Source organism: Cervus canadensis, chromosome 2, assembly GCF_019320065.1.
Source record: "Cervus canadensis isolate Bull #8, Minnesota chromosome 2, ASM1932006v1, whole genome shotgun sequence".
NCBI lineage: Eukaryota > Metazoa > Chordata > Mammalia > Artiodactyla > Cervidae > Cervus > Cervus canadensis.
In genome coordinates, this window is record NC_057387.1 from 89,600,127 (window position 1) to 89,625,681 (window position 25,555).

A 25,555-nucleotide genomic window follows, 5' to 3' on the forward strand; every position below is an offset into this window, starting at 1 on the left:
GAGGTCTTGAAAGTTATATAGTATACTATGGTATGGCCAGGAGATAATTTATTTGCATGTTTTTCTCTATGTGGAAATTTGGATGATTTCCAAATTTTCTCTATCACAAATGTTGCTGCAGTGAACATTGTTGCATATCTTTGTGCATGTGTGTGAATATTTCTGTGAGACATCTAGAAATGTAATCACTGGGGTAAAAGGTATGCAGAGTTCTCATTGTTAAGAAAATAGGTTTGCCATATACTACAAAAATATTATACCCACTGAGATTCATAAGCAAGTGTGTGAGAATACCCTGTTTGTATATATTTTTAAACTTATTTTTATTTGTTTTTGTTTTATGCTCTTACTGATTTGAAGGAACTCTTGTATCTTGTTACAGGCTTCCCTGGTGGCTCAGATGGTAAAGAATCTGCCTGCAATGCAGGAGACATGGGTTGGAAAGATCCCCTGGAGAAGGGAATGGCAACTCACTCCAGTATTCTTGCCTGGGAAATCCCATGGACATAGGAGCCTGACGGGCTACAGTGCATGGGGTCGCAAAGCATGTCTGACACGACTTGAGGAACTGACACTTCTTTTGTATATTGTTATTCTCAAACTTTTCACTGTCGCCCCCTTCTCTTGCCCTGGATATGTTCCAGCATTAGGATCTTTTCCAGTGAGTCAGCTCTTTGCATCAGGTGGCCAAAGTATTGAGCTTCAACTTCAGCATCAGTCCTTCCAATGAATATTCAGGGTTGATTGCCTTTAGGATGGACTGATTTGATCTTGCAGTCCAAGGGACTCTTAAGAGTCTTCTCCAACACCACAATTTGAAAGCATCAGTTTTTTGGCACTCAGCCTTCTTTGTGGTCCACCTCTTGTATTGGCATATGACTACTGAAAAAATCATCGTTTTGACTATGCAGACCTTTTTCAGCAAAGTGATGTCTCTGCTTTCTAACACACTAAGCTTGTCATTGCTTTTCTTCCAAGGAGCAAGTGTCCTTTAATTTTGTAGTTGCAGTCACCATCCACAGTGATTTTGGAGTCCAAGAAAATAAAATCTGTCACTGTTTCCACTTTTCACACATCTCTTTGCTGTGAAGTGATGAGACTGGATGCCATGACCTTCGTTTTTTGAATGTTGAGCTTTAAGCCAGCTTTTTCACTCTTCTCTTTCACCCTCATCAAGAGGCTCTGTAGTTCCTCTCCCTCTTTGCTTTCTGCTGTGAGAGTGGTGTCATCTGCATATCTGAGGTTGTTGATATTTCTCCCAGCCATCTTAATTCTAGCTTGTGAGTCTTCCAACCTTGCATTTTACACGGTATACTCTGCTTATAAGTTAAGTAAACAAAATGATAATATACAGCCTTATTGTACTCCTTTTCCAGTTTTGAACTAGTCTGTTGTTCCCATGTAAGGTTCTAACTCTTGCTTTTTGTCTTGCATCCAGATTTCTTAAGAGACAGGTAAAGTGGTCTGATACTCCCATCTGTTTAAGAATTTTCCAGTTTGTTGTGATCCACCCAGTCAACAGCTTTAGCGTAGACAATGAAGCAGATGTTTTCCTGGAATTCCCTTGCTTTTTCTATGATCCAGTGGATGTTGGCAGTTTGATCTCTGGTTCCTGTGCCCTTTCTAAATCCAGCTTGTACATCTGGAAGTTCTTGGATCACGTACTGTTGAAACCTAGCTTGTAGGATTTTGAGCATTACCTTGCTAGCATGTGAAATGAGTGCAATTGTGCGGTAGTTTGAACATTCTTTGGCATTTCCTTTCTTTGGGATTGGAATGAAAACTGACCCTTTTCAGTCTTGTGGCCACTGCTGAGTTTTCCAAATTTGCTGGCATATTGAGTTCAGCTCTTTAACAGCATCATCTTTTAGGATTTGAAATAGCTCAACTGGAATTCTATCACCTCCACAAACTTTGTTTGTAGTGATGCTTCCTAAGTCCCACTTGACTTTGCACTCCAGGTTGTCTGGCTCTAGGTGAGTGATCACACCATTGTGATTATCTGGGTCATGAAGATCTTTTTTGTATAGTTCTTCTGTGTATTCTTGCTACCTCCTCTTAATCTCTTCTGCTTCTGTTAGGTCCATACCATTTCTGTTCTTTATTGTGCCCATCTTTGCATGAAATATTCCCTTGGTGTCTCTGATCTTCTTGAAGAGATCTCTAATCTTTCCCATTCTGTTGTTTTCCTCTGTTTCTTTGCACTGATCACTGAGGAAGACTTTCTTATCTCTTCTTGCTATTCTTTGGAACTCTGCATTTGATGGGTATTTTTTGTTTTTGTTTTTTTATCTCCTTTGTCTTTAGCTTCTCTTCTTTTGTCAGCTATTTGTAAGGCCTCGTCAGACAACCATTTTGCCTTTTTGCGTTTCTGTTTCTTGGGGATGGTGTTGAATACCGTCTCCTGTACAATGCCACAAACCTCCATCCATAGTTCTTCAGGCACTCTATCATATCTAATCCCTTGAATCTATTTGTCACTTTCACTGTAAAATCATAAGGGATTTCATTTATCTCATACCTGAATGGTAGTGGTTTTCCCTACTTTTTTCAATTTAAGTCTGAATCTGGCAATAAGGAGTTCATGATCCGAGCTACAGTCAGCTCCTGGTCTTGTTTTGCTGACTGTATAGAGCTTCTCCATCTTTGGCTGCAAAGAGTATAATCAGCCTGATTTCGGTATTGACCATCTGGTGATGTCCATGTGTAGAGTCTTCTCTTGTGTTGTTGGAAGAGGGTGTTTGCTATGACCAGTGCGTTCTCTTGGCAAAACTCTGTTAGCCTTTGCTCTGCTTCATTTTGTGCTCCAAGGTCAAATTTGCCTGTTATTCCAGGTATCTCTTGACTTCCTACTTTTGCATTACAGTTCCCTATGATGAAAAGGACATTGTTTTGGGGTGTTACTTCTAGAAGATCTTGTAGGTCTTCATAGAACTATTCAGCTTCAGCATTACTGGTTGGGGCATAGATTTGGATTACTGTGATATTGAATGGTTTGCCTTGGAAAAGAACAGCGATCATTCTGTCATTTTTGAGATTGCACCCAAATACTGCATTTTGGACTCTTTGTTGACATGAGGGCTGCTCCATTTCTTCAAAGAGATTCTTGCCTACAGTAGTAGATATAATGGTCATCTCAATTAAATTCACCCATTCCAGACCATTTTAGTTCACTGATTCCTAGAATGTCTATGTTCACTCTTGCCATCTCCTGTTTGACCACTTCCAGTTTACCTTGATTCACGAACCTAATGTTCCAGGTTCCTATGCAGTATTGCTCTTTACAGCATCAAACTTGACTTCCATCACCAGTCACATCCACAACTGGGTGTTGTTTTCACTTTGGCTCTGTCTCATCTTTCTTTCTGGAGTTATTTCTCCATGGCTCTCCAGTAGCATATTGGGCACCTACGGACCTGGGGAGTTCATCTCTCAGTGTCATAGTATAATGAATAGCTGAGTTGAATGTTTTGTGATTTTTTTTTTCATTTTTTATTTTTCAGGTACATCAAATTACGAAATGGCTTGCAGGCACTTTTGATTTCAGACCTAAGTAATATGGAAGGTAAAATGGGTGATGCAACAGATGATGAAGAGGAAGATGAGGAGGAAGAAGAGGAAGAAGATGATGATGATGATGATGACGACGATGATGATGAAGATTCTGGAGCAGAAATAGAAGATGATGATGAAGAAGGTTTTGATGATGAAGATGAGTTTGATGATGAAGATGATGAACATGATGATGATCTCGACGCTGAGGATAATGAGTTGGAAGAATTAGAAGAGAGGGCAGAAGCTAGAAAGAAAACCACTGAAAAACAGGTGTGAGTCATGTCTGTTACATCTTTTTCTAATTTGGGAATTCTTTGTGATAAGTTCCAAATTTATGTTTTGTCTCTTACTGGCAAATAGGAAGTATATATCTGTTGATCTTCAGTAAAGGAATATTTATCCTATGTAAAGATTACATTAAAAAAAACATTTTCCTCTAGGGACTTCCTTGGTGGTCCAGTGGTTAGCAGTGGTTAAGACTCTCCGTTTCAAATACTGTGAGCCTGGGTTTGATCCCTAGTCGGGGAACTAAGATCCCTCATGCCAGATGGTATGGCCAAAAAATTTAAGGAAAAAAAGCTTCTTTTTGCTCTATTATAAAAATGACAAATGCTCATTATAGAAGCTAATGGAAAATAAACAAAAATATAAAAGTTGCCCATAACCATAACTCTCAGAGATAATCACTGGGAATATTTGACTGCATGTTTTCAAAACAAATGCCTGGAGCTGTGAATCTGCAAAGTTCTTAGCATGGGATAGAGGAATAAGAGAATGTATTATCCTTGGAGAGACTGGAAAAAGCATAAGAGAAGAACAGGTGTAGTGTAGAATTCTTACATAGGCCTGTGTTTTTGAGAATCCTCATCGGTAATTTCTATGTAAGTAACTGAATGTGATTTGTATTTTTATGGGGAAGCATCAGTGGTCCAAATAATTAATAAGTAAATTGGAAGAATTGAAATAGAAATGGGGAGTTGAGCTTAGTTAGTGGAATATATTAATAACAGTAGGTGAATAGATAAGTACTGGTTGATAGAAATAATGTTTCTTTCTGGATATTTTTTGAAGAATGCGTCCATTTTGAAGTAGAAAATATCTACATTGGAGTATAATATTCTGGAGCCATTATAGTGGAATTGACCAGCAAATGTTTGTTAAAGCTAGTATCTTAAATATTGGTAATATATTCAACATGGTACCATTCTCAAAAAAATGAATTAAAGTTCAGATTATTAACACTAAAATCTAAAACATCACATGTATAACACTATAAAATCAGCCCTCAAAATTTGACAGTTTGAAATGTAAGTAGTAGGTATGTCTTAGATAAATTAATAGGTATTCTTCCTGGAAAAAAAATTTTTTTAAAGAAGATTGTGCCGGTTGTTTCACTTAGGTGTTGGAGGGATTGAGTCAGGTTTAAAGCAGCTATTCCCTCTTGCTATTCAGATTATAACTGATGCCTGTTTTGGCAGAGCAGGATAGGCCAAGTGATTTTAGCTTGGAAGGCTTTATGGATAAAAACCAAAACACCAGGGAAAAAAGTATATATGTAGATAGTCTGTTGTCTTTATAGTCTATACTAAAGTCTTTATAAATAAATCAGGAGTTAATGAACTCACTTTTAATTTAAAATAGATCTTATAATTTCAAATAGAGAAATAATAGAAGGGAAGAAATAAGTCAAGTGAGAAGAACAGTGATAGTTAGGAAACCTGAATTCTAATTCTGAGACTGCCGTTATCTTTACAAATGATCTTAGACCTTTTCATTTTCTCATTTTCCCCCCTCATTTCTGAAACAAGAGAATTAGGTTACATACATTTTGAAGTCCATTTTAGCTCCAGACATACTGTGTTATAACTTCATAACTGAATATTCCTGGTTTATAATTTTCTTCCTGTATCTCTGTTAATAGCTTTTCCTGTATTTCGGACTTCTTCATACCCTCTATCAATTGATAAGCAAAACTCTAGGATTAAGTTAAAAAATTTTTTGATAGCCAATTTTATTGTCAAAATGTAATAAAATATTTTAGATTTATATAGCAATTGTGAACCTGTTTGACAAAAGAAGATGTGCATACAGTATTTTGGGTACCCCTTTTTATTTTGCTTATTACGTACATCAAACTCTAAATGTTACCTTGTCTAGAAGCAGCAGGGTCAGATTCTAGTGATCATTTAAAAAATAGCTTAGATGCTGCCTGTCTTTTCTGAGAACTTGGTATGATATATTCCCTCTTAAGATACTGATAGCTGATTTTCTGGATTTTAGAAAGGAATGGAGGAGGTTAGTGCAGTTTGAAGACGAGATCAAATTGTTTTATGCTGTGGGTACACTAGTGAAAGGAAAGATCCCATGATTGTAGTCATGGAAAATTATTTCTATTCACTGAATGAATAAATGCCTACAAAAGGTAAATAAAGTAGATAGCCTAGATAAGAGGTGGCTTAAGAGTAGTATAGGATTTTGCAGTGGTTTTATGACTTTTTATTTGAAAAATGTGAACTGTGTTTAAGATGAATATGTGAATGTGTAAGGATAGTAGGAAGAAAATTTTTTGAGGTGTTTGGAGAACATCTACCTAATTAAGAAGTTGGCTACTCTTTCGAATCATCATTTTTACCCCCCTCCACTTTCTTTCTCCCAGAGAGAACTTGTTCTTGATCTTAAAGTTTTGATTAAAAAAAAAAAAGTTTTGATAAATTAACAAGATTGGAATTTAAGTTTGATATATGCTGAATTATGATTTGCTCAAGGCTTTCTTAAATCAAGTCTCAAGTATGAATTTCTCAAGTATGAATTTTTTGGATAGATAATTCTCAAGTATGAATTTCTTTTCTAGCAATTGCAGAGCCTGTTTTTGCTGTGGTCAAAGCTGACTGATAAACTGTGGTTTAAGTCAACTTATACAAAAATGTCTTCAACCCTGCTGTTCAAGACAAGAAATCTTAATGGGGTAGTTGGAGCTGAAAGCAGGTTAGGCATCTATTAAACACATCACAGAACCCATTAGACTGTGCTTTGAAGAAGTGGATATTCCCTCATGTTTTAACTGAGTTTATGTGTCTACGTCTTAAATAAGGGATTTATGAGTATTAAGTGAGGCTGTTTGGTTCTTCCAAAAACGTACACCCCCGCCCCCCTGCCAACACATGGTTAGACTTTATATACCAGCTGTACGCTATTTTTTTTAAAAGCCTTCTAAGAGGATAACCGTTTATCAGAATAGTCTGTGTCATCAAATGTGTTAGCCCTTTAAAATTGACGTTTGTAAAATTTGAGAAGGTTAATAATTCAGCTTTCTGTCCTTAAGGATTCAAATTGACTATTTTTCTCTCCTTTTTTGTGTCTTTTAACTTACTTTGATATAATGTTTGCCCTGATCATTTTAAATGCAGAATTTGGTATACCTCCTGACCATCTATTTTGTTGTGACTTAATTTTCCCAAAGTACTGGGAAAATGTCAACCAATAAGTAATGTATTTTTTTTTTTAAAGTAATGTATTTTTTATACCTTAAATAAGAAGTGAAGAACTAAAAAGCCTCTTTAAAGTTTAGTTCTGTAGTTCTTTAATGGCTAAAGATTTTTTAATAACCATTAATTTATTATCTTTGTTAGATGTTTCCCTGACTTGTTATCTTATGCCCTGTTTTAATAAAAACAATATTTTCTGAGTGACATATTGAGAAGTTTCCATCTAGTAACTTGAATTAACGAACACAGAGCCTTTAATTGTTTAGAGATCGTTCGAGAAAATTTCCTCAGATATATTATTACTTCTGCAGATTTCTGAAATCTGGTTAATCAGGAAACAAACTTGGTTCAGAACTTTGAAATGCTGACACAAAGTGATACTTGGGTGGGCTGGCCAGTCCCCCTTGGCTTTTTTTCTGTCTGTTTCTGCTTTTTCCCTTAGGTCTGCACCTGTTCAGCATTTTGCAGGATGGCAAGAGGAGGAGCAGCAGGGTGAAACTGACACAGTTCTGGTGAGTTTCACTTTGCTGCTCCTCCTGATTCTCAGGGAAAGAATTCTGTTCCTTTTATTGGATAAGGTCCATCTCCAAGTGAATCCTTAAAATGAGATGACATTATTATTCCTGTAGGATTGACTCACTATTTGTATGTGTTCTACTTACTCCAGTCTGCAGCGGCTCTTTGTGTTGGAGTTGGGAGTTTTGCTGATCCAGATGACCTGCCCGGGCTGGCACACTTTTTGGAACACAGTAAGATCTTTGTAAAATATTCTCGGGTGTGTTTTTACCTCCAAATTTGTAAGAATTGATTTCAAAGATAAGTGACTGGTTTGATAGGATTGTGATAATGTTTAATAAGAGAAAAACTAAGAAAAGAAATCTTAGTGAATATCATAGGGGAAAGACTTAATTTTAATCTTGAGTGTACTTGTTTTGAGGATTAAAGTGAAACTGCTTAGAAAACTATGTTAAAATGTAAGTCTTATTATTCAGGTACACTAAGGCCAACCAATCAGGAGGAAATTGCTAATCTTGAGGAGTTTAGACTGTCATCTTGGGAGGGGCAGTTCCTTCCAGGGTTGGCAAGGCCTCAAGATGTCAAAGCATTAGAAATACAGAAAAATAAAAAGGCATGATTAATATCAAAGCAAAACAGTAAATCTTTAGTGTAATTATTAATGTACCCAAGTAAAACCTTTGTGAATGCTATCCAGTTATGAACTCTTGAATTACTACTTCTTTGTATTCTAGTTTTCTAAGCTACTCAAGGGTGAATTTCTTACCTTATGAGTTTTTATAGTAGAAATTAGTTTGCAAATATGTCAGTTTACATTTTAACCTTTTACAAATAAATTACATATTTCATTAAAAAGTTTAGTTTTTGAATTTAAAAGTTATATATGAGCATTATAGGAAGTTAAAAAAACAGAAGTACTATGAAGAAAATAAGTATTATCCATATGTAACCATTGTTGGCATATTTTATACCAGTTTTTTTGAAACTTCATCCTTGTTAATAAAAACATTGTCTGTATCTTTGTGTTTTGTGACTTTGTATTCTTTTCACTTAGTGGTATTCATGGGTAGCTTGAAATATCCAGATGAGAATGGATTTGATGCCTTCCTGAAGAAACATGGGGGCAGTGATAATGCTTCAACTGATTGTGAACGCACAGTCTTTCAGTTTGATGTCCAGAGGAAGTCCTTCAAAGAAGCCCTGGATAGGTAAATAACCCAAAATATATTGTTATTTTGATTATCTGGTGCCATCTTACAACTGGCAATGTTGGGCATTGTTCTGTGGTATTTCTTTTCCAGCAGTACTCTTAATTCTGTAGGACTATCAACAGTACTTTATTTGGAGAAAAGAGCAAATTGTGAATATACCTTGGCTCTTGTTCTGTATACTTAGTCTTTGTATTAAAGATTAAATTGAAACCATTTAAACATCTTTTGAATTTTGTAAATGTAGTCTCTATTGACTCATTATTGCAATTATTATTTTCTAATTTAGTAGAAAATATGGAAAACAGAGAAGGGAAAAAGAGGTAAGATTGCTCTCAATTTCATAATCTAGAGATAACCATGATTGATATTGTGAAATGTAACCACCTATATTTGTAACATATATGGAATCAGCTTATTCATATCTTTTCATATTTTAAAACAAGGTTTATCACATTTGCATATAGTTTTATAATTTACAAAACATGACTAAGTAATTGTGGATCTGTTTAGCCATTCACATATTATTGGACAGTTGAATTATTTTCAGTTTTCTGGTACTGTGATGCTATAGTGAATATTCAATTTGTGTACATACTTAATCATTTCCTTTTGCTAAGTTCTAAGGAGTGAAATTTCTGAGTGTATTTGCATGGATTTTTTAAAACTTTTTTAAAAAGAGCTTTTGATCCTCAAAGTTATCTTCTCAAAAGTTTGTCAGGGCATTAATAGAGCTTTGATATAGCAAGGTTGTAAGGCAAAGCATACAATAGTAAAAAGAAGTCACTTTATACCAAAATCTAGATAAATACAAGATTGAAATACTAAGAAAGAAAGAAATAATCGTGTTTGACCAGTATAATGTAAAGTCTGATGACAGTTTTTGGTCCATTTTTTGTTGGTTATCTCTAGTATCAAGAATCTGGCAGATACCTATTTGAGATGTCTTGAATGAATTAATACAGATTTTTTTAAATATAAAAAAAATGCCATAAAATCAAAACACAAATGACAAAAAAAATTTCTCAAAACATGACAGTGGTCAAGTTTTCTTAAATTGTCTCATCCCTTAAGAATTAATTTGACCCTGAGAAAACTTTTGGGTAAGTTCCTGTAAGTTGAAAGAATATGCCATTATTTTCAAGGAAATAAATATTTGTCTGTTCTTGAACCCCCAAGTTAACAGCTTTTCCACTAAAACAATGCCAAAATCCCATTAAAATTGACATAATTACTTTGATGACAGTGTTTATAATAGGATACAACATAGTGGTTTTTCTTCTTTAATCTTAAATATGGCTCTCTACTTTGTATTCAGTGAAATAGTTTATAGCTCTTTTTAATTGCATGCTTAAGGATATGCTCACAGCACATATATTTGATATCAGTGTTTATCTAATTAAACATTTAATTCCAAAATAACAAACAAAAGAATAGAAACAAAAGAAGTTAATCAAGCAGTGCAAATGAGGCCCAAATTTATCTTTTTTATAAACTTAGAAAATCAGGAATACTCTTTAGGGTGACTGTGTGTTTGCTTTTGTTTCAAAGTTTTCGACTCCCAAGTTTTACAACATGTTAAGAAAACTTAAGCAGTAGACAAATTGAATACTCATAAATAAACACATTTCATTGGAAAAAAAGAAGAGCAAAGGATATGTTGAAAAAATTACAACCACCTCAGAGATGATGAAATCTGCTATAAAGTCTAGTTAAAGAACTTGTTTCATTTCTTCTTAAGAAATTCTGTACATTTTTAATCTAAGGAGTACTTTAGGAAATCCAAAGATATTTGTACATTTATTACAGATTATTTCTACTTAAAAAACTGTCAGAATTAATAAGAAGAATGCTACTGCCTAATAGAAGAAATTATTAAGAATATCAGGCCAGAAATTTATGCCATAAATGGTAGACAGTGGTAGAGCATTAAGCATTGCATATTCTATAATACATATGATAATTATTATACTTCTACAGTTAATATGACTTCTTTGGTGGCTCAGATGGTAAAGCGTCTGCCTACAATGTGGGAGACCAGGGTTCAGTCCCTGGGTTGGGAAGATCTCCTGGAGAAGGAAATGGCAGTCCACTCCAGTATTCTTGCCTGGAAAATCCCATGGACGGAGGAGCCCCGTAGGCTACGTCAGTGGGCTTGCAAAGAGTCGGACACGACCGAGCGACTTCACTTTAACTTTTTCACAGTTAATATGAAATAAAAAGTCTTTGGATAATTTGCAAAAGACTCTTATGTAGCATGGATTAAGTGTGTCTATTTTTTAATAGGTCAGTAAAATCTAGTTTCCTCATAGGTCATATTGTTCAGTATCTTGAATCATTTAAGTAAAAAGTTGAGGAAATAACTGAATTTTTACTCTATTAAGTAAATGAGAATGAAAGCTGCTTTTACCCTGGTGGCCTTTGCTAATTTAAATAAATTTGAACTTTAGTTTATCAGTATTTCAGGGCAAGAAGAAGATTTATCAAAGTCCAGGAAGTTCACAAAGTGGGATATTTAATAGGAGACTCTTCTCCTGATAAATTGGGACTACAGAAGGCATCACCCTTAGGCCGAGGAGATGGATTAGCCATCCTGAGGAGTTACAGACTACTTTGAAAAATGCCTATGTTGTCTAGTGAACCTTAAGCCTTGAATATAGTTTAACATGGTCCAGAACTGGTAGTGTTCTCTGATGCCCAAGAGAAGCAAAAACAAACCCTCTCAAAAAGAAAATGCCTTTGTTTTGTCTACTCTCAAGTAGAGTGACCAGCATTGAGTCAAATATAAGCAGACATGCAACAAAATAAGACAATATGAATGAGAACAGGATACAGAAAAAGACTTAATGCCTTAGAAATCTTAGAGATTGGCATGGTTAAGTATTACAAAGATGATTCGTTTTTACAGAAATAAGGGACAAGTTTGAATACAGTTGTAAGTCATAGAAAACTATAAAATGTGACCTGTGAGATTTGAAATATAAAAAGAAAGGGCATTGTGAATTGAGACATGATAATTGAAATTTAAACCATGGATAGGTTTAAGAGAGGAGTACATATAGATGATGTTAGAATTTGTGAATTGAAAGATAGACCAAGAGAAATCCCAAATACAGTGTGAAGAGAAAAAAAAAATGAAAGATACAGAAAAAAGGAAAAGTAGCATAGAGAATAGAGTGAAAATGTCCAATATATATGTACCTAGAGAACTAGAAGGAGAAGAGAAAAAATTAATACAAAATATTTGAAGGGTTGATCACTGGGAAATTTCTAGAACATCAAATCAGAGGGTAAAGAAGTCTAACAAATTCCAAAAGTATATATTAAGTCCACATGTAGAAAGTTATAGTGACTACAGAAGACCAAATATAGAAAATCTTTGCCAGATGAAAGGGCAGAAGTTCTTTAAAGTCATGTTAGTTAGTCTGATGGATGACTTTTCAGCAGCAGTAGTGGAAGCTCAATGACAGTAGAATATTTGTAATAGCCTGAAAGAAAATAACCACCAACTACAAATTCTACACCAAGCAAAAAATATCTTGTAAGAATGATTGTAAAATAGACCTTTAGACACACAGTTGAGTGTGCATGCCACCAGCTTACCAAAGAAAATTCTAAAGAATATATTTCAGGCAGAAGGAGAATACAGATCTGAGCTGCAAAAAAGATAGTGGGGCAATGAAAGTCATTTTATATGAATAATATAAATGAGCATTGATTATTTAAAACAGTAATTATGAAACTTAAAAGTATACAGAGTTAAAACAACAACAACAATGTATCAGGAGTAATGCTAAATGGAGAAAAAGGTATTTTTATAAGATGAATATTAGACTTTGATAAGTTAAAAGGATACATATAATATTTTTAAGGGTAACTGCTGAAAGAACATAGTTTGGGCATAAAAATTCCAAACCAGTACAAGGAAAACGTTTGGAATAAGTCTCTCAAATAAATTCAAAGAAGAAAACTGTAGTAGGAGGGATAGAACAAGTGGGACAAGCAGGACAAAGGAGGATGGAGGTAGATGTACATCCATATGTAACAGTAATTTTTATTAAATATGAGTGGATTAACTTCCAGTTAAAAGATAAACATCAGACTGGATTTAAAAAGCCTAAGCAAATAGTTTTTAAGACTTCTGTATCTAAGACTTGGGAGGGGTTCCCTGGCAGCTCAGATGGTAAAAGAATCTTCTTGCAATGCAGGAGACCTGGGTTTGATCCCTGGGTCGGGAAGATCCCCTGGAGAACGGAATGGCAACCCACTCCAGCAGTCTTGCATGGAAAATTCTATGGACAGAGAAGTCTGGCAAGCCACAGTCCATGGGGTTGCAAAGAGTCGGACATGACTGAGTGACTAGTACATGTAGTAAGTCTTGGAAAAAAAAAAGTGTTGCTCAAGAGGCTCATGTCATATTGATAAAACTTAACAAGGAAGACATGATTGTTTCCAGTCTGAACTCATCTGATAGCATAGCCTCAAAGTAAATCAGATGTAAAGACCAAAGAATAAGTAAACAACTGCAATGGGAGATTTAACATCCCTTTCTCAGTATTTGATAGAATAACTGTAAAATCAGTAAGAACTTTGAAGATTAGGACAAAAAGATTACCACTTGAATCCTTAGTCAACACCTTGCAGCTACAAAATATTTTCATTTGAGCATATTTTAAGCCACAAATTCAGTCTCAAATTTCAAAGCATTGAAACCATATTATTAATGATTGTGTTTTCTAATCACAGTGTGTATGTACAGTTAAATTTTAGCTAGAAATCAGTAACAGACAACAGAATATTACCTTATGTTTGGAAATTAAATACATTTCTAAGGAATACCTGGGTAAAGAGGAAGTGTATCAGAAATTAGACAATATTTTGTATTGAATTATAAAAATATTATAAGTTGTGGGATGCAGCTGTAATCGTTCTTAGAGGGAAATAAATACTTTTAAATGTGTATTCTGTCAGCTTCCCTCATGACTCAGTTGGTTAAGAATCTGCCTGCAATGCAGGAGACTGCCTGCTATATAGTAGACCTGGGTTTGATCCCTGGGTTGGAAAGATCCCCTGGAGGAGGAAATGGCAACCCACTCCAGTATTCTTGCCTGGGAAATCCCATGGACAGAGGAGCCTGGCAGGGTACAGTCCATGGGATCCATAGAGTCAGACACGACTTAGCAACTAAACCACCCCCAAATGTATATTTTAGAAAAGAAGAGTTTAAAGTTAATGAGCTGATCAATCTCAGGAAGTCTGAGTAAGACCAGCAAAGTATGCCCAAAGAAAGAAGAAAGAAAAGGTGAAGATAAATGAAATAAAAAGCAGATTGACCTCAGCAGGAATAGTGAAATAAGGACCTCTGAAAGCCCCTCTGTAAAAGCAATGAGAACCTTGCCAAAAATTGTCAAAATCAACTTTTTCAGAACTCTGGAAATAAGAAAAGCTTGCAACAATCCAAGGAGTTTATTCAAGCAGGTGACTAAATCTTAGTAAGAACAGTTTGCTTTGTGACATTTTAATTTGCCCTGTTTCCATTCCCTTCTACCCAACTCTACAGTAATCTTGAAAACGAAGAGGTCCCACAGTCTTAGTGAAAACAGCAGTCTAGCAGCCACTGAAAGGGGCTGGATGGATTAAGAGATCTCTAAAAACATCGTTCTAGAGAATCTTCATTATTTGACTTGTCTAGAAGTTCCCTGGGAACCACCATTCATGAACTTTTATGATTTGGTCTGACTGGGAGCTCACGTATTTGCAAAAATCTTTTTCTCTGGAGGCATTTGTCTATAGCATTTAGATGGCAATAGTTTAACTTTGTGACCATCTGAGGCAGTGGATAAAAGTTGGAGCAAACAAAGCTTAAAAGGAAGAACTGCAAAATAAGATATCCTAAGGGGCTTTGAAAAGCTCCAGGATATTCCTGGGAATTTTGAAGGTCACATATGTGCATAAAGCTGTGTCATGTCCAGGGCTGTATGCATGCTCAAGAAAGACTTAAGGCCTTACACTCTTGTCATGGCTGATCTTGAGTCTCTGTGCAAGCAGGATGTGATGGCTAATGTAGAGTTGTAAACTGCCTGACTGAATGTTGAAAGCATCCCCCAATATGCATAGAGAACCCCTTGGCAAGGCATTTAAGGAAATCTCTCTGCAACTAGAGATTATCACTAAGCTAACCAAGCCATCAAAGAATACAGACTTCACAGGATTAGTTTAAGGTAAGTGTGAGTTGCTCAGTCATGTCTGACTCTTTGCAACCCCATGGTCACAGGCTCCTTTGTCCATGGAATTCTCCAGGCAAGAATACTGAAGTGTGTAGCCCTTCCCTTCGCCAGGGAATCTTCTTAAACCAGGGATTGAACCCAGGTCTCACTCATTGCGGACAGTTTCTTTACCGTCTGAGCACCTAGGGAAATCAGAAGAGCACTAAATATGTAAATGGTAACAGCAAGAAACAGCAATAACAACAAACCCTGAGGAGGGAGGAGAGGCTTGATTTACAGAGTTGCTACATTATATTACTAAAAAAACTTTTTTCAACAAAATTATGAGGGATGCAGAAAAGTATGATACAGTGGAAAAACAGTAGTCAATAGATACTGTTCCTACGAAAGTCTAGATTCTGGAGTTAACTAGACAGAAACTTTAGATCACCTGTTTTAATTATGTTCAAGGAGCTAAAGAAAACTATGTCTAAGAACTAAAGGAGAACACAAGAATGATGTGTTACTAAATAGAGAACATCAGTAAAGAGATACAAATTATTTTTTTCCCAGGTAAATAGTTGCTTTATTTTTACTCACTTTAAAAAAAAAAATTAGAGTATCATTGCTGTACAATTCTGTGTTAGTTTCTGCTGTATAGCAGAGTGAGTCAGTTACGTGTATACATGTATCCCATCGCTCTTGAACCTTCCTTCTAACACCCCCCAACAGATACAAATTATTAAAAGAACCAAATAGAAATTCTAGAGTTGAAAACTACAACTTGAAAAATTAACTAGAAGAGCTTAACAGGAGATTTGAGCTAGCTGAGGAAAGAATGAAAAAACTTGAAGAAAGATTAATTGGGATTGTCCAGTATGAGGAACAAAAATAAAGAAAAGGGATGAAGAAAAATAAAACAGAGCCTCAGAGATCTATGGGATACCATCAAGCATACTAGCATGTGTTTTATAGAAGTTCCAAGAGGAAATGAGAAAAACATAGAAAGTATTCTTGAAGACATAATAGCCAAACTCGTTGCAAATTGGTAAAAGACAAACATCTGCACATTCAAGCACCTCAGCAGATTTCCAGAAGAATAAACAGTGATATTCACAACAATGACTTTCACATTAAGACATGTTATAATCAAGCCATTAAAAGCTAAATGTAAAAAGAATATTGAAAATAGCAAGAAAGGAGCAGCTTTTTTCATAAAAGTTAATCTCAGTAGGGTAAACAGGTGCTTTGAGAAATCATGGAAGCAAGAAGACAGTGGTATGATACATTCAAAGTACTGAAAGACTGCAAACCCAAGTATTTTTTATCCAGCAAAAATATCCTTCTAAATGGAGAAATTAAGACATTCTCAGCTAAATTAAAATTGTCATTAGCAGATCTTCTCTTTATGATGTATTAGATGGATGGAGTCCTTCAGACTGAAAGGACACTCAATTCCACATGAAGAAATAAAGCACACACTTATAACTTATACTATACTATATAATTTATACTGTCTTTGTTTACCTGTATAAATATAAAAGATATAGTTTTTGTAATTTTTTCCTGATTTAAAAGATAGCTGTATAAAGCAAAAATTATAAATGTGTTGATAGGCATATAATGTATAATGATATCATTTGTATGGCAATAATAGCACAAAAAAAAGAGAACAGGTATATAGAAGTGAAGCTTTCATGTAATACTGAAGTTAAGTTGGTATTAATTCAAAACGGATTGTTATAAGTTATTAGTTAGGAAAATAACTCAAAAATATAGTAAAAGAAGTGGCAAGGGAATTTAAATGGTACTCTAGAAAATACCTATTTTAACAAAAAGAAGTCAGCAGTTGAGGAATAGAGGGGAAAAAAGGCATAAGACTTGCAGTAGATAGCAAAGACAGATATAAATCCTATCAGTAATTAAATGTAAATAGATTAAGCATTTCTGTTAAAAGATAGGACATTGGCAGACTGGGTGAAGAAACATGAGTCAGCTATATAATATGCTGCCTCTAAGAGACCCACTGTATTTTTTTAATTGACATATGATTGCTTTGCAGAATCTTGTTGTTTTCTGTGAAACATCAGCATGAATCAGCCATAGGTATACATATGTCGCCTCCCTCCTGAGTCTCCTTCCTCCCTCCCACCATCCCGTGCATCTAGGTTGATGCAGAGCCCCTGTTTGAGTCCCCTGAGTCGTACAGCAAATTCCCATGGCTTTCTGTTTTACATATTGTTATGTAAGTTTCCATGTTACTCTCTCTATACATCTCACCCATTCCTTCCCATCCCACCCCACCCGCCATGTCCATAAGTCTATTCTCTATGTCTGCTTCTCCATTGCTGCCGTGCAAATAAATTCATTGGTACCATCTTTTTAGATTCCATGTATATGCATTAGTAGACGATATTTATCTTTCTTTCTGACTGACTTCACTTTGTATAATAGGCTCTAGATTCATCCACCTCATTAGAACGACTCAGATGTGTTCCTTTTTATGGCCAAGTAATATTCCATTGTGTAAATGTACCACATCTAATCCATTCACTCTGTTGATGGGCATAGAGGTTGCTTCTGTGTTCTAGCTATTGTAAATAGCGCTACAGTGAACATTGTGTACATGTGTGAGACACACTTTAGGTTCAAATACACCAGTAGATTGGCAATTAAAGGATGATATGTATCCTGCATTGGCAGGTGAGTTCTTTATCACTGAGCCACCAGGGAACCCTTAAATATACACCAATAGATTGACAATAAAAGGATGAAAAAGTATATACAAATACTGATTAAAAGGGAACTATGGTGGCTGAACTAATATCAGACAAAATAGACTTTAAGATGAAACTTGTTACTGGAGACAAGGGAGTTTTATAATATAAGGGTCAGTTCATCAGAAGGTGTAACAATTATAAACACACGTTCATCTTTCAAAGGAACCTCAAAATACATAAAGCAAAAACTGACAGAATTGAAGGGAGAAATACACAATTCAGTAATATTGGTTGCAAATGTAAATATTCTACTTTCAATAAGGAGTAGAACAACTGGGTAGATCAACAAGAAATAGAAGACATGAACAAGCATGTAAACTTTAACAGAGCACTTCACCCCAAATCAGCAAAATTCACATTCTTCTCAAGTATTTCATGTACTTTTCTTCAGCATTGATATATATTAGGTCATAAAATAAATTTATTTCCAATATATTTGAAAGAATGAAATTATACAGAGTATGTTCTCTAGCTGTAAAGGAATGGAATTAGTAATCAGTAACAAGGAAATTTGGGGAATTTCATGAATCTGTAGAAATTTAAGTCTTCCCTTAAATAATCAATGGGTCAAAAAAGAAATCACGAGGGAAGTTAAAAAAATACTTAGACACTAGTGAAAATGAAAACAACATACAAAAAATTATGAGATGTATCAAAACCAGTGCTCAGAGGGAAATTTATAGCTATAAACCCCTCCATTAAAAAAGTAAGATCTCAAGTGAACCTAAACTTGCATCTTAATTAGCAAGGCAAAGAAGAGCAATCTAAACCCAAGTAGGCAGAAGGAAGGACATAATAAACATTTGAGTGGAAATAAATGAAATAGGGAATAGAAAAACAATAGAAAATAAACAAAATCAGAATTTGGTTATTTGAAAAGGTGAACAAAATTGACAAACCTTCAGCTAAACTGACCAAGAAAAAGAAATGAAAGAGTGGACATTAGTATGATATAACCAAAATTAAAAAATTGTAATAGGATTGTGAACTATTGTATGCCAACAAGTAGATAGCCAAGATGAAATGGACAAATTTGTAGAAAGACACAAAACTATTGAAACTGACTCGAGACAGAAAATTTGAATAGACCTATAATGAGAGATTGGATTAGTAATCAAGAACTTACCAAAAGAAGAGTGTAGATCCATATGACTTTACTGGTGAATTCTACCAAACATTTAAAGAATTAAAACTAATGCTTCATAAACTCTTCCGAAATATAGAAGAGGGACACTTCTAAGTTATTCTATGAAGCCGGTATTACTCTGATATTAAAACTAGACAATGATTGTACAGGAAAACTATAGGCCAGTAGTAGAATGTGTGTGTGTGTGTTAGTTGCTTAGTCATGTCCGACTCTTTGCAACCCCATAGACCATAGTCCACCAGTCCCCTATGTCCATGAGATTCTCCAGGCAAGAACACTGGAGTAGGTTGCCATTTCCTTCTCCAAAAGGAACTATAGAAAGAAAGAAAGGGAAGTCACTCAGCCATGTGCGACTCTTTGCGACCCCATGTACTGTAGCCTACCAGGCTCCTCCATCCATGGAATTTTCCAGGCAAGAGTACTGGAGTGGGTTGCCATTTCCTTCTCCAAATAGTAGAATATAGATGCAAAAATCTTCAGCAAAATACTACAAAACTGAATCAGCAGCATATAAAAAGGATTATGCACCATTCAGGTGGGATTTATCCCAGGACTGCAAGGGTAGTTCACCATACAAAAACCAGTCAACATAATTGCCAAATTAATGGGAGGACAGAAACACATTTTAAAAATTATCTCAATATAAATAGAAAAGGCGCTTAATTGAATTCAGCACCCTTTCATGATAAAACCTGTAATAAACCATGAATGAAAGGGAACTTCCTCAACTTCATAAAGAGTATCTATGAATAACCCACAACTAACATCATTTTTAATGGTGGAAGATTGAAAACATTTCCCCAAATATGAGGATCAAGACATCAGCTCTGTCCACCTCTATTTGACATTGTAGTGGAGGTTTAAGCTAGATCAATTAGACACAAAAAAGAAGGCATTCAGATTGGGAAAATAGTAAAACTGCTTGTAGATGGCATCATCTTATATGAATGATTCTCATTATTTATGGAGAATTCATCTACTCACTTAAATTTTTTATAGCTCCAAGATGAATACTTGTGATGCTTTTGCAGTCATTCATGGACATATGGGGAGAAGAAAAGGAAAATTGTGAAAAATTTGAGTTGCCTGACCTACACATTCTCACCTGAGGTTAAACAAGGCAACACTCTGCCTTTTTATTTCAGCTTTCATACAGAAGTGACCAGAGGATAGGGAACAGAATAACATAGTAAAAGCAGCTCTGGCTCTGGAGCCAGTTCTATGGAGTTTGAGTCTCAACTCTGGTACCCATTGGGAAAGGCCCCTTGGGAAAGTGGCCTTAGGCAAAGTACTTAATGCTTCTGAATCTCATTTTCTTTTTTGTGAAATAAAAGAGAATCAACTAGAATGAGATACCTTTAGGATTTAAGGTCATAATCTGTGTGTGTGAGTGTGTGTGTGTTTGTGTGTGTATGTATGTATTACTCCTGGAGAGTCATTCAGTACTTGCTTATTCAGCAGATGTGATGACTTTAGAAAGCATAACTACTGCAAATAGCAAGAACTTAACTATATGTGAATAACCCTACAAATTCTACAGATGAACTGTTAGAGCTAATATCAGGTTAATGGGGTTGCAGAATCAAGGTCATTGTACAAAAATCAACTGTATTTTTACACACTAGCAATGAAAAATTCAAAAATGAAATTGAGAAAATTCCTTGTATAGTAGCATTAAAAAGAATAAAATACTTAGGAATAAATTTAACAAGAGAGTTGCAAGAGCTGGAAAGACATCCCATGTTCATAGATTACAAGACTTAATATTGTTAAGATGGCAGTACATCCCAAATTTGTCTGTAGATTGAGCTTAGTCCATATCAAAATTTCAGCTGTCTTTTTTGAAGAAATTGATGAGTTGGTTCTGAAATTCATATTGAAAGGAATTGACCAAGAATAGTCAAAATTAATCCTGAAAAAGAACAAAGTTAAAGGACTCACATTCTCAGTTTCAAAACTTACTCAAAGCTAAATGGTACTGACATAAGAATTGACACATAGGAGAATTTCTCTGGTGGTCCAGTGGTTAAGACTCCATGCTTCCAATGCCTGGGTTCAACCCCTGGTTAGGGAACTAGATCCCACATGTGACAACTAAGACCCAGCACAGCCAAATAAATTAAAAAAAAAAAAAAAGAATAGACATACTGATCAGTGGAATAGAGTTGGGGCTCCAGAAATAAACCATTACAGTTACGGTTAGTTGCAAGGGTGCCACATCAATTCAATGGGAAAAAACAGTTTTTCAACACATGGTACTGGGACAGCTGGATATGCACATACAAAAGAATCAAGTTAGATACTTTGTCCAAAAAATATACATATTGAGACATATACTTAAGTGTAAGAGCAAAAGCTGTAAGACTAAAGAGAACATAGGCTTAAATCTTTGTGACTGGACATAGCAATAGTTCTGCAGATATGCCATGAAACACAGAAGGAACAAAGGAAAAACTGGATAAATTGGACTCCACTAAAATTAAATTTTTTTTGCTTTAATGGGTCCTATGAAAAGACAGTTCACAGAAGGGAAGAAAATATTTAAAAATGGTATATTTGCTAAGGTGCTAGTATCTATGTTCAACAGTAAGGCAAATAATCCAATTTTTAAATGGGCAAAGAATTTGAATAGACATTTCTCCAAGGAAGATACTCAGGTATCTTACTCAGGTATGAATAAGCACATGAAAAAATGCTCAACATCTTAGTCACTAGGAAAATGAAAATCAAAACTTCAGTGAGGTGTACCACCTCACACTGGTCAGAATAGCCATCATTAAAAAGTCAACAAATAATAAATGTTGGAGAGTGTGTGGAGAAAAGGAAACCCTTTTACATTGTTGGAGGGAATGTAAACTGGTGTATTCAATATGGAAAACAGTGTGGACAACATGATCCACCATCATGGTTCAACAGTCCCACTCTTGGGCATACGTCTGGAAAAGACGAAGACTAGTTTGAAAAGATACATGCACCCCAGTGTTCATAACAGCACCATTTACAATAGCCACACATAGAAGCAACCTATATGTCCATCAATAGATAAATGGATAAAGAAGTGGTGTGTATATACAATGGAGTATTACTCAGCTATAAAAAAGAATGAAATAATGCCACTTGCAACAACATGAATGGACCCTAGAGATTATCATACTAAGTGAAGTAAGTCAGAAAGAGAAAGACAGAGACCAATATGATATCACTTATATGTGGAATCTAAAATAGAACACAATCTGGGAGGCCCAGAACATAGTTATCACCTTATTTTTAAAATGTGATAATTTTAGCTAGGGGCCCCAGACTAATGAGTTGTTAATAACTTAACTGTATAAACACCTGACTCACAAACTGCTATCTACTAGCCATACTGTTTCTGCTGCCTTGTAACCGGTGGTCAGAGAATTCACAGCTTCTCCAGCAGTAGTTCACAGCCCTGGTTGCATGTTTAATCTGAAGGTCAGTCACCATTTTCAATGTAACATGTCCAGGGTGATGGGTTACAAGTGCCCAGAAAAACAGTTTAGAAAAGAAGTTTGAGGGTGCAGTCCCCAAGATGTTGAAGGAACTGCCTCAATAATACTTTTGATCAAAATACCTTCAATTATTCCTCAAATATCTTATTGTGCTTAAATATATGAAAGTAAATAAATACTGAGTCAAAAGTAAAAAAAATTAAAAAAAAATAAAATAGAACACAAATGAACGTATCTATGAAACAGAAACAGGCTCAAGGACATAGAGAACAGACTTGTGGTGGCCACGGGAAAGGTGGGTGGAGGGGGAACAGTTGGGAGTTTGGGATTAGCAGATGCAAACAAGTATATATAGGATGGATAAACAATAAGATCCTACTTTATAGCTAGGAAATTATATTCAGTATCCTTTGATAAATCAGAATGGAAAAGAATAGAAAAAATAGGTGTAACCGAGTCACTTTGCTGTTCACAGAAATTAACACACCATTGTAAAACAGTTATACTTCAATTAAAAAAAAACTTCAGTGAGGTATCACTTCAAAAAGAAGAACATTAACAATTATTGGTAAATGTGTAGATAAATTAGAACCTTCATACATTGTTGGTGGTATAGCTGTGTTAGAAAATGTAGTTAGAAAACTTCATCAAAAGTTAGAGTTACAATATGACTTAGCAGTTCTACTCTTTGTATACATTCTCTAGAGAATTGAAAACATAGGTTTGCATAAAAATATCTAAATGAGTGTTTGTAGCAGCATCATATATAATAGGTCAAAAGTGGAAAAACCGAAATGTCAATCCACTGATGAATGGATAAACCAAATGTGGCATATCCATACAAAGGAATGTTACTTGGCAATAATAAGGGAATGAAGTTCTGGTGCATGATACAATGTTTGAAATGAATGTTGAAAACATTATGCTAAGAGAAAGGGGCCAGACACAAAAGGCCCCATATAAGGTTTGATTCCATTTACATGAAATGTCCAAAATAGGCAAATCCATAGAGATCAAAAGTGTTACAGGGGCTGGAGGGATGGGGGAATAGAAGATGACTGTTAAAAGGTACAGAGTTTATTTTGGGGTTAATGACTGTTTTCTGAAATTAGTGGTAATGTACACAATTCTGTGAATGTAGTAAAATTCTTTTAATTATATACTTTTAAAGGGATATTTTGTGGTATGTGAATTATGTCTCAATAGAAACAGCAAACATAGACTTTCTAGAAAGCTAAATGTTGGTTTGAAAAAACTAACAAAATAGATAAACCTTTTATGAGACTGGTCAAAGGAAAAAAGTATGTGAAAATATCAGGAATAAAAAAGAATATGATATATTGGCTGATATTGAAAATATAATAAGATATTTTGAAAACCTTTTCCAGTAAATGAAAAAACTAGAGGGCATTCACAAATTCCTAGTAATATTATTTATAAAACCCACATAAGAGAAATTATAATTTAAAAGTTTGCATACTCATAATCATTAAAGAAATCAATCAGTAATGAAAGATCTTCTCAAAAATAAACTTGTTTTCTTTAGAGTCTTACAAAAAAATGGAGGAAAGAAATAATTCCTCCCTCATTTAAAAAACAGCACAACCTTGATATAAGAAAGTATAATATAAGAAAAAATATAGACCAGATTCACAAACAGGCTGATACAGCAGTACTGAGTTGGGTTCATCCTGGAAATACAAGGTAGGGTTAACAAAATCAGTGCTGTTCATCTCATTGCCAGATTGAAGGAGAAAAAACCATAATTCTGTGTATGTAGAGAAAAATTACATGGTGAAATTGAGTATCTGTTAATGAAGATGCTGTTGGCAAGTGGGATATAAGATAGCTTTCTCAGTGTGATATTTGATATTTTAAATCAAACCTTATATTTAATGGTGAAACTTCGAAAGATTTCAAGCTGGGATCAAGAACAAGGCAGATGCGGTTTATGATCACTTCTATTCATCATTCTATTAGGGAAGAAAGAAAAATAAGCAAAATAAACTGTCATAGCATATGATATGATTGTGAACATAGAAAATTTAAAATATACAGATAAAAATTACTAACAACAGAATTCAGTAAGATAGCTGGATATGCACAAATTTAAAACCACAAAAATTATGTTTAACATATAAAAGTATAATTTCTGTGTATCTGCAGCAATTAGAAATTGAAATTTAAAACCAAGTTTATAAGAGCTACATAATCAGACATTCAAGAATCATTTCCCATAACCAACCAGGGACCCGTTGTATAGCACAAGGAACTCGGGTCAGTGTTATGTAGAAGCCTGGAAAGGAGGGGTGTTTAGGGGAGAATGGATACATGTGTATGTATGGCTGAGTCCCTTGCACTGTTCATCTGAAACTACTGCAACATTGTTAATCAGCTATACCCCAATACAAAATAAAAAGTTTAAAGTTTGGGAAAAAAAGGAATCATCCCCCAAATTATATATAAGACTTCTTCATGGAGGATATATTAAAATCTTATTTAAATATTAAATAAAAGACCTAAATAAATTGAGAGAAATACTATTTATGGATTTTAAGCCCTTTAAAAAAATTTTTCTTTTGGCCACTTTGCTAAGCATGGAGGATCCTAGCTCCCCAACCAGGGATCGAACCCCTGCCACCTGCATTGAAAGTGCAGAGTCCTAACCACTGGACCACCAGGGGATTCCCCAAAATCTTTCTCTCTTGTTTTTTTCAGTGACATTAGTTCTTCCTATTTAATGTACAGATTCAGTGATATCACAACCATAATCATAGAAGATTTACTTAGTCTTAAATAGACAACTTAACTCTTAAGATTTATAAGGAAATACAGAGGGCTAAGTATAGCCAGGATACTTTTGAATTGGAAAAATAACAAGGTCGTAGAACTTGACCTACTAGATATTAAGATTTGTTTTGTAGTTAGGACATTGTGGTGTTAGCAGAAGGCTAGACAAAGAGACGGTGGAACAGAATGTTTCTTGGAATGGAAATAGACCAACACATACATGGACACTTGATTTTTGATGGGAACATTATGAAGCAGTGGTCAAGGGCTTTTTAAAAAAATAATACCAAGATAGTATAATGGCAAAAACAAAACTGACTCCCTATCTCACAACATACACAAAAAAACAATTCTATGTGGATTATAGACCAAAAAGTGAAAAGTGCCATTAAAAG

At 34.9% G+C, this 25,555-nt stretch overlaps 1 protein-coding gene across 1 annotated transcript in view; it reads left to right on the top strand.

Moving 5' to 3' along the window:
- NRDC (nardilysin convertase) overlaps window positions 1-25,555 on the top strand; it is a 96,920-nt gene that overhangs the window by 23,941 nt on the left and 47,424 nt on the right. Inside the window, exons 2-6 of the mRNA XM_043449359.1 lie at window positions 3,504-3,825; window positions 6,407-6,540; window positions 7,483-7,552; window positions 7,708-7,789; window positions 8,611-8,764. Coding sequence (XP_043305294.1) covers window positions 3,504-3,825; window positions 6,407-6,540; window positions 7,483-7,552; window positions 7,708-7,789; window positions 8,611-8,764 — 762 coding nt within the window. The remainder of the gene's footprint in view (window positions 1-3,503; window positions 3,826-6,406; window positions 6,541-7,482; window positions 7,553-7,707; window positions 7,790-8,610; window positions 8,765-25,555) is intronic.